Genomic DNA, 10573 nt, shown 5'->3' with positions numbered 1-10573 from the left:
TTATGAGTCAAATTGAACATGTTTTAGCATAAAACTGGCTAAATGAACTAAATATTTATAATATCTAATCTTTTTTATGCCTTATTTGTCTTATTTTCTTTTATTTCCCCTATTATATTGGGTGATAAGAGTGTAAAAGTGACTATAGGGGTGTTATTTCATGTCTAGAGGGCTCTAATAATGTTAAAAACTGGATTTAGAAGGTTGTTTTCTAAATATTCCATTTAAAAATAAGAAATCCTACTACCATGGTCGGGTTCTGGAACCAATTGACCACGGTAAATGAGGTATTACTGTAGTGGTTAGTAGTTATACATTTTATACTGAAAATATGTTTAATAAGTGTGTGAAGCATATTAAGGGAGGATTTAGGTTGTTAGCTTTTGTCAGTAATGAACAATGGCAACTGAAGAAAGAGGGTTCTGGAGCTGAATCTAACTAAAACAGTCACTTTTATTGGAAATGTTGATCTGAAATTGGAGAAGAGCATCAACATCAAGCTCGCTGGAGGGTTTGAATGGGAAGGAGTTAGCTATCCGTCCGCTTTCTGTACCGCTTATATTCATCAGGGTTGTGGGGGTATGCTGGAGCCTATCCCAGCTTACTTTGGACGAGCGCCAAAGGTCATCTATAGCAGAATGTATTCAGAATGTAAACCTATATTTAACCCAGCAGTTGGAATTTTGGGTTGGAACATCTGAGTTACGTCACGTAGTACGTCCCAAAAATGTTTTATTTTATATTTTATATACGTTATTCATTCATTCATTTTCTACTGCTTTTTCCTCACGAGGGTTGCGGGGGGTGCTGGAGCCTATCCCAGCTGTCTTTGGGCGAGAGGCGGGGTACACTCTGGACTGGTCGCCAGCCAATCACAGGGCACATATAGACAAACAACCATTCACACTCACATTCATACTTATGGACAATTTGGAGTCGCCAATTAACCTAGCATGTTTTTGGAATGTGGGAGGAAACCGGAGTACCCGGAGAAAACCCACGCATGCACGGGGAGAACATGCGCGCTAACCACTAGACCGCCGTGCCGCCCATATATACATTATATTTATTCTTAATTTATGTATGTATATGTTTTTTACTGCACAGCGTCTAGTGCCATGACAAAAATAGTAGCGTGAACAGCACCAAAGTGCACACCAAGTTTCTTAACAAAGTATTTTTTGGTTTGGCTCAGAGCGCCGAACCACATGCAAACCTAAAAAACACAAAATTAGGTAAGAAAAAAAAATGCTTTGAAATGTCTTTACTTTTTAAAAGCACCATAATTCATCACAAGTCCACACTATGAAATGTACACCAGCGTGGGCTTCACTATTTACACGTAGTTCACATACAAAAAGCAAAGACTGTTATTTCACATCTGCTATGAAAGTCCATAAACTCTTCTCTTGACAGGGAAGCTTACAGTTCATATAGAAACGACATACAAAACACACCTTAAAATGTTGTAAATATATCAGGGTGGGGGGGGGGGGGCTTGATTCGTTTGTAGAATGTACGGTGTGGAAGACTTCACAAAAAAAAAACATAGAAATAGTTTATACACAGATAAATGTCAAGATCTATAAATAAATCTTCAACTTCCAAACTCCTTTTTATAACTAATAAATAGAAAAAAAGTAGGTCTTAAATTAATGCTAAATGCTAATTTACCTTCCCTTTCTCCTTTTCCTGCAATGTTTATAATTTAAGACATAAATTAAATGATAAGAAGTTAAATTACACACATTGAGAGGCAAACAAACACTTTTACAAGGCAAAATACTGTATCTGGCAACACTGCACTGATTACTTCAAGAATGTCTAAAAGTATCAAAGTACAGCTGCGAATCAGATCTCTGCGCCGAGGCATGCGATGCTCCATCAGAGCCCGCCCGTCCTGACCAAAAGTCTCGCTCTGAAACGACTTTCCTCTTGTGGCTTCGGAGCGCTTTTCCTTCTGCCTGTGCAGATTCAATTTCCCCCAGTGGTTGGTCTCATTTGAAAGGCAAAAAAATGCGTTTTGGCTTCAATAAACGTGGATGTGTTGTACATGTGAGCGCACGTTCTTGTTTCGTGCTTGCGTGCATGCTTGCTTGTACTTAATGTGTGTGTGTGTTGTAGATGTTTTCTTATGAGGCTCCTATTTACACGAAGATACTTGGTTACAGTCCAAGCGAGGGGAAATGAAATGATTGTTGTCTGTATTTAAAATAAAATAGTTTTGTTTTGAAGCCAGCACATTTCTAAAAAAATCTGTCAGATCTCCAAGAGTCCGCTGCTGTTTTCCACCCCGGCGGGCGCCCCCATCTTCTCGTCTCCATTGGCGATTGGGTCAGTGACGGGATTGCCGGCGCCGACATTGAGCTCCGTTGTCTCCTCGTTCCGGTGGTCGGCGTCTCCCTCGGCGGTCACGGCTTTCCCCTGCAGCGCCGAGTCTGCGTGGGTCTTCTGGTGTTTGGAGAGGTGGTCGCTGCGGGTGAAGCGTTTGTTACACAGCAGGCAGGTGAACTTCTTCTCCCGCGTGTGGGTGCGCACGTGTCTCTCCAGTTCGTCTGAGCGGGTGAAGCGCTTCCCGCAGAAGAGCCAGTTGCACACAAAGGGCCTCTCACCCGTGTGCCAGCGCAGGTGGGCCTTCAGGTGGGAGGCCTTGCCGTAGACCTTCCCACAACCCGGGATGTGGCAGCTGTGGACCGGCTTCTTCCTCAGAGACGCGGCTGACGCCCCCAGTCTCTCCAGCTCCTGGCAGTTGGGGCAGTCGCAGGAGGACCTTGAGGGCGTCGTACCTGCGCTGTAGCCCCCTGATCCCCTCGCTGGCTTTAACCCCATGGGACTCTCAATTAACCCCGCGCCTTGCACAGGCTTGGGCTTGTACATGTCCTGGGGCAGCATGTGCTGGGAGGGCTGGAGGAGGTGTGAGGAGGAGCCCAGACCCACAGAAGGGTAGGGAGCTGGGTTTAAGGGGGTGAAGTCGGTGCTGTAGCTGGGCAACTGTGGGCTAAGGGAAGCCTGAGGCGCCACCGGCTGAAGCGAAGCTTGGAGACCGCCGTCCGATTGAGGCTGGGTCGCTGACAGCCAATTGGAGTTGGGATGGACGTCCCACCAAGAAGACGTGGCATTAGCAGGGGCGGCGGTGATGCCTGGATGGATGCCGGCTTTGTACCAGGAGCCATAAGGGTGTGTCATATCTAGCGAGGTATAGACACTGGTGAGACAGTCCGCCGTGGCGTGGCTTTTGGACACTAACAAGGACTGATCCTGGGAGACGGATGTCTGGAAGGAGTGGGAGAAGGGGTTATATTCTGTAGTGTAGCCTCCGGTGGTGGGAGGAGGGCTTCCAGTCGGAGTGAGCAGTCCGCCGCCTCCAGCTGTAGTGAAGGAGCCACTATAGGAGTCCGCCAGGCCGCTGCCGTCTGCGGTGCGAGCGTTCTTGGCTGTCTGAAGGTCGGAGGTCATGTTGTAGGGCTTCTTAAGTGGCGTGGTGCTGCTGTTCTTACCGGGTGTCGCAGAGTCCCTGACTGGGCTGGTGCTGCCGAACTTGTTACAGGTTGCAGTTAGCATAGCCAGAGGACTGGAGCCATAGCGTGCTTCTTCCTGGGGGGGAGGAAGAACATGAGACATGAGTCTGGCGGCTCTGTCAGTGTCAACTTAACACCAAACTCATGGCTCTGCCTGTGCCCTCGGGATTCAAAGTGCTGCGTTTATGCTTGCGGAGGGAACACACTGTGACTTGGCTTCAGTTCCGCTTAAAAACTCTGATCTGCAAGACCTAATCTTGCTCTGATCTGCACTCGAACCCTCTACACAGGTCCTGGAAATATGTGCACCTGTAGTACAGTATGCATGTTTTGCATGACCGTTTCATTGATATAGCACACTTTTATTCTGTAAACAAAGCTAGCAAACAAATCTAACCATATAAATATGTTTACCAGCTGCCAAAATGATAGACTACCCCTTCTTGGACATGAAAAATACAACAAAGAAACTTGTTTTCTAAGAAAAACTGCAACATATTTGCAACATTTATTGGACTCGAACCTTAAATCAGTATTGACATACTAGAAGAAAAAAACAGTCTGCATACTTACAATTAGATTCCCTACCTCCAGAATAGATGCGGCCATCCCTGAGAAACAAAATCCTAAAGGAAGCTGAGGTGGGGGGGCGGGAGAGGTGCAGCTCAGTGTCCCGGGACAGTTTGGAAGAAGTTAGGCTGCAACGCGGGGAAGTGTTTTGAGTCTCCGGGAGCCCGCCCCACTCCACTCCCCCTAATTACAGGCTTAAAGGGGGGAACGAAGGGGGAGGTGGATGCAGATTGGTGGATGAGAATAAAAACCCGCCTCCCCAAACAAACGGCATGTCAAGTTTGTTGCGGAGTGAGATGCTTGAATGGGTTTCTCGTCCATCATCCGTTTCACTGGAGTCCATATCATGTCCAACTGTAGCATCCAGCAGAGGTTTCCCATCAAGATGAACGACCTGGAATGTTCATGTTCATCAAATGCAGGAGAGTGGAAAATCAAGTCATGAGTGGAAAAATCACAAAAGAACACGACGGCTCATTGGCTACATTTATCATGTAAAAAAATACATGACTCGGGCCTGAGCTTGTGGTTTTTTTTTAGTCAGGATTTTTATTATTATTCTTGTTTAAGCCATTCTCCCGGTTTCCAACACACTGAAAGTTAAATGCTGTCTCAGACGTGACGGCTGCATCGAGGGGAGAGGAAAAACAGCATCAGGTGGTTAAAATCAAGAGGAGATTATCACATAAAACATGCAGAATAATGTCATGATGGAGTCAGGCGCTGATGAAAAAAAAAGGAACAAACCACAAATGAAAGCAGCACTCATGAGTTGAAATCCTGCCAGGGACAGTTGACAGGGGAAATATCTGCTTTTGCATTAATGATATCAAGACCATTGAACGCATGTCTCTGCTTTCACATGATGTTGCTTGATATACAAATAAATCAGGAACAGCTCATAAGGGGAACTAATGGAAGCTTGTCAACACTCAAAAAAATATTGACAGTACTCTATTTGTTTGGCTAAGCTAAAATGTATCAAAACATGCCGCCAATGTTGCTCATGCTATTAGTTTTCTGACAAATACACCACATGGTGGCGCTGTTATTAAGCCCCGAAGGTTGATCTTCATAAGTGGAATTGCCAGGACTGTAAAAATAATCCTGTCTTGTTCATAAAATACAGTAAAAATGGCCATATTCCAGACACACTGTAGTTGATTAATCTTGCTGATTAATCAGGTTGACTAATTAATCTGATTAAAAACGGTAATCATATGACAGACCTAGTTAGGCTCTTTTTTGTCAAGCGTTATGCTTTCACACGTTCAGCGGTCCTTGAACGCACCGTAGTTACTGTGAGACGCAAAAGTATATATTCATTCATTCATTCATTTTCTATCGCTTTTTCCTCACAAGGGTCGTGGGGGTGCTGGAGCCTATCCCAGCCAATCACAGGGCACATATAGTCGCCAGCCAATCACAGGGCACATATAGACAAACAACCATTCACACTCACATTCATACCTATGGACAATTTGGAGTCGCCAATTAACTTAGCATGTTTTTGGAATGTGGGAGGAAACCGGAGTACCCGGAGAAAACCCACGCATGCACGGGGAGAACATGCAAACTCCACACAGAGAAGGGTGGAATTGAACCCTGGTCTCCTAGCTGTGAGGTCTGCGCGCTAACCACTAGACCGTCGTGCCGCCATTGCTTTTATTACAGGTGTGAATTATCTCTCAACATGCATTAATAGCTTATTGTCCATAGTTAACTCAGAATTAATTGCAGATGAGAAAAGTTTATATTAAGTAGGGCTGTAAATGTCTTTGCGGAGAACAATTTGATACAAAACTACGATAACAACCATAACTACATGACATTTTATTTAAATAGATACCAAATGTCAAAAATACTATACAATTAGAAATCCCATGGTTTTTGCATATTGAAAGCAAGTAGCGTTTTTACCCACTTTGGTTGACAGTACTTGAACGCAAATTGCACAATAGGTGCTCCCACTTGTAGTTACACAGTGGCAACTACGGCCTGTGATTTCATTGTATTATCAGTATGCTAGTCAGTCTTTGTTGTTTTCAGTTTTTTTAGCTGGTTTTTTTTTCAAAAAAGATTTAAATTTACTTAAAATAAATAAATAAATAAATAAATAAAAATAAATAATCTTTTGTGATATTATGAATTTATGCCCCAAATAGCTTGACTTTATTCCCATAACATAACTTTGTTCCCAACCGAATTTTCCAAAAATGACAACTGTATTTAGTTTTTTTTGTTTCTCATAATATTTTGAATTAATTTAAACTCTATGTTACTAAAATAACATTATTTTTACTCATAATATTACCAGTGTATTCTTACATACTGAAAATAATGTCATTTTTCTATAATATTTGAACTTTATGATGCTAAAATTATGTTAGTTTTGTCTTCATAATATTATATTATTGTCATATTAATTTTCCCCATTAAATACACCTTTCTTTTATTAAATTTTTGACTTTATCCTTGTGAGGTTGTCAGGTTTTGTAGTTTTTTTTGTTAGTGTCCCTGATCTAATCTAATCACCTTATTCCTTTCACAGTAAGGGTAAAAATATAGAAAAAATAGTATGGGTATATTAATTATAGTATTGTAACGATGCTCGTAAAGGAACATAAAGTCAAAGTGAAAAGAACGTTTCTAAATGGAGCATCCTTGTTTTTATTTATCAAACATGACCAAAAAGCTCACGTTATTTGTTTTATGTCTTTCAACTGAAGACATGAATGCAATGGTAACTTTTTTTCCCATATGAGAAAGCTATGTTTGTTTGCCTGATTTCATTTGTTGGTCAAAAAAAAAAAAGTCCACTTTCAGTCAAAAAGACAGATTCTCATCTCCTTCTTGTGGGCGTCGCTTCTTTTTTTTTCTGAAGGCGAGCACAGAAGATTAAAATTGTTGTCAAAAATAAACATATAATTTCTGTCCTTATTTTCTCCTCAATTACAGGGCATGGTCAGAGCTGGGCTTGTCGTTCTGGAGAGTCTGGCCCTCACAAGAACACAGCGGCTATATTTGGTAGTCTGCTCTCCAACTAACCTTCATCGCTTTATTTTGTTATTCCAAGAAGGGGTGTGAGTGGAAGAACAAAGGCTGCTATCTGGCCATCTTCCTATATGTCCGTACATCCATTTATGCAGCTTATCTCATATGTCATAAAAGTTTATAAAATCTCCCAACACGCTCTGAGGGATTTCCTTCCCCTCTCATTTGGCACATGGCCTGCTACTGCTTGAAGTCGTTAACAAAGTCTTCCCTCTCCTTAACACCCATTAATGGTTTATGTTTTACATATAAGTGAAATGACAGGGCAGGTGAGAATAAATGGGCTGCTGCTCCCTTACTTTATAAGAGTTATCGCGCTGTTAGTCCTTGCCGTGTTCGCATTTACAGCTGCCATCAAATGGGGGCAAGTGAAGTGTATAATTAAAGAAGTAATACGGTTTATGGCTTTTCCCTGCTCCATTTGCCAGTTTGAGCCCAGTTTGATTCTGGTTGATCAACTGGAACGGCAGCGGGAGACATCGGATGGGCCCAAACCTGTTGCGACATGAGGTTTTATATTTGTACCAAGTAACGCCCATAGTGACTCCAAATTGTCCATAGGTATGAATGTGAGTGTGAATGGTTGTTTGTCTATATGTGCCCTGTGATTGGCTGGCAACCAGTCAGGGGGGTTTCCCCGCCTCCTGCCTGAAGACAGCTGGGATAGGCTCCAGCATACCTGTGGCATAGAAAAGGGATTTATACTGTACTATACTGTTTTTTTTTTATTACATTTTCACTCATATTATTCTTATCAATTCAGGAATGTATTGTGTAAATAATGTTTCCATATAGACCAGGGTTCAATTCCACTCTCGACCATCTTTGTGTGGAGTTTGCATGTTCTCTCCGTGCATGGGTGGGTTTTCTCCGGGTACTCAATTGTCCATAGGTATGAATGTGAGTGTGAATGGTTGTTTGTCTATATGTGCCCTGTGATTGGCTGGCCACCAGTCCAGGGTGTGCCCCGTCTCTCGCCCGAAGACAGCTGGGATAGGCTCCAGCATACCTGTGGCATAGAAAATGGATTTATCAATTCTGGAATGTATTGTGTAAACAATGTTTCTATAGACCAGGGTTCAATTCCACCCTCGGCCATCTCTGTGTGGAGTTTGCATGTTCTCCCTGTGCATGCGTGGGTTTTCTCCGGGTACTCCGGTTTCCTCCCACATTCCAAAAACATGCTAGGTTAATTGGCGACTCCAAATTGTCCATAAGTATGAATGTGAGTGTGAATGGTTGTTTGTCTATATGTGCCCTGTGATTGGCTGGCGACCAGTCCAGGGTGTACCCCGCCTCTCGCCCGAAGACAGTTGGGATAGGCTCCAGCAACCCCCGCGACCCTCGTGAGGAAAAGCGGTAGAAAATGAATGAATGGATGAATGATTTCCTTCTTGTATTTCATCTCCTTGTATTTTACTGTATATGTCATTAGTGAGGACCCCCTATATGTGCCGTTTGACTTTTTTGTCTTAGAAAAATGACTTCATGTCTTACTTGGGCAGTTTTCAAGCGTTTTACCATGACTTTAAGAAGACATTCCAGGAATCTGGCCAGCTCTGCAGGCATGCATCTCTCCCATAGACTTCCTAGCAAGGTCATCCAGCAGCCTCCTCTTCTGAAATAGTAGTGAGAGGTTTGGCAGGTTATTGTTTTGTTTTTTTTTTCATGATAGCAACGCATGCAAGCGCGGAACAGCAACTATGCTTTGCATCACGTGCGTGTATTTAATGCATGGTATGGTGTTACTGTGTTCTTTGGTGCGATCAGAGCGAATAAAGTGGATCAATGGAATATCTCTCCATTAATGCATTCCCCTCAAGCCTCAGAAAATTAACAATGTTCATAATACTGCGACGGAGGGGGAAAAAAGTGAAATGATTGGATGTGTTTTACATCGCTGCTGATGGAAATGTGGTGAAAGGGAATCAGGGTCAGGGATAGACTTGCCTTGCAGCATGACTCTGTGCTATTTTTCCAGGCCATGTGGTCAAAGATTGAGAGAGCTTGTCAACGGAAAATGAGAGAGAGAAATGTCTGTGTGTGTGTGTGTGTGTTGGTGTGTACGTGTGTGTACAGACGGACAGACTGGAGGGGGGATAGACAGGAAGAGGGACACAGCGAGCCAAAGTGGTGGTTACATTTGTAGTGCCGTGGATGCTGCTGATTGTGGCGTCAGATCTTAGTCACTTTTGCCATGTTGGAGTCAGACATGCAAAAGTGACAGCATGCTTTGGTAAACCACCTGGCCGCCATGAGGGGTCTGTGTCTGCTTTGGGGCAAGATGGTAGTTTTGACTAATGCAAGCACCAGTAGACTGCAATGCCGCCACCAGTGGATAGAACATGTTCAGTCACTAGACTTTGTGGGAAGACCATAAAGTCTCAAGATACGGTTTTTCCAACTTGCATCATGTAAATGAGAAGACTAATTCTATTAAGACCCGCAAACCCTCTATTCATTTCCACTGAGATTGCTCTAGATCAGGGGTCTCAAACACGCGGCCCGTGGGTCAGATTTGGCCCGCAGGACACTAGTTTGAGGCCCCCGCCTTGATATGAAAGTTCAATGTTTAATGATATGGATGCTGTATGGTATCATGTACCCAGAAAAAATTATTACGTTTGATTAATGTTCATGCTAAAGGTTAAATAACTGTTAATAGTTATCCTCCCTATCCGTGTGGAAGTGGTAAGTTTTTGGCTATTCAAGTTTAAAAGAAATAACTTGAAGGCTACCGTTTAGGTCGCTAGCTCTCCAGTTTGCGAGTTAGCATGTGTCTCAAGACACTGCAGTTGCGCAATATGTTGTAAATAAAAAGTGTATAAATGTGACTATAGTCGTCCATACCTATGGACAATTTGGAGTCACCAATTAACCTAGCATGTTTTTGGAATGTGGGAGGAAACCGGAGTACCCGGAGAAAACCCACGCATGCACAGGGAGAACATGCAAACTCCACACAGAGATGGCCGAGGGTGGAATTGAACTCGGATCTCCTAGCTGTGAGGCCTGTGTGCTAACCACTCGATCACCGTGCAGCCCTATTGCTTATCATGTCTACTATATTACGTAATATGAGTATAAAGGTGACTATAGGGGTGTTATTTCATGTCTAGAGGACTCAAATAATACGTTTCTATAAAGTGATGTTTTCTATTTTCTAACTACAAATATATTCAATTCATAGTATTGAATCCTGTTTTGCAGAAATTCACTTATCACAGTTGAGTCTGGAACCAGTTAATCGCAATAAACAAGGGATGACTATAACTTTATAGAATTAAAAACAACACCAGTTTTATGAAATGTTGTTACAAAATAACACCCTAAAGAGGCATAAGATAATGTGATGTTTTTGTGTTGATATAAAATACTGTAGCTTTAGCCCACACATTGAGAAAATGTCAACAACATGCTTGGACTTTATT

General features: G+C 42.7%; 1 protein-coding gene across 2 annotated transcripts; it reads right to left on the bottom strand.

Moving 5' to 3' along the window:
* Window positions 1–2259: 2259 nt before the first annotated feature.
* Window positions 2260–4127, bottom strand: sp7 (Sp7 transcription factor). Of its 2 annotated transcripts, none has more exons than XM_058055212.2 (2): window positions 4092–4127; window positions 2260–3594 (listed from the first exon to the last, which is right to left on the bottom strand). In XM_058055212.2, exons 1-2 carry the CDS (start codon window positions 4125–4127, stop codon window positions 2260–2262), a joined length of 1371 nt encoding a protein of 456 aa, XP_057911195.2. The 2 variants fall into 2 exon arrangements, with proteins under 2 accessions (XP_057911195.2, XP_057911196.2); XM_058055213.2 differs by having other exon boundaries at window positions 4107–4127.
* Window positions 4128–10573: the final 6446 nt, after the last annotated feature.

Source organism: Doryrhamphus excisus, linkage group LG18 (assembly GCF_037039965.1).
Source record: "Doryrhamphus excisus strain RoL-2023G ecotype Guam linkage group LG18, RoL_Dexc_Guam_v1.1, whole genome shotgun sequence".
NCBI lineage: Eukaryota > Metazoa > Chordata > Actinopteri > Syngnathiformes > Syngnathidae > Doryrhamphus > Doryrhamphus excisus.
The sequence above is the reverse complement of the archived record's forward strand: the minus strand, read 5'-3'. Positions and strand labels throughout refer to the sequence as shown.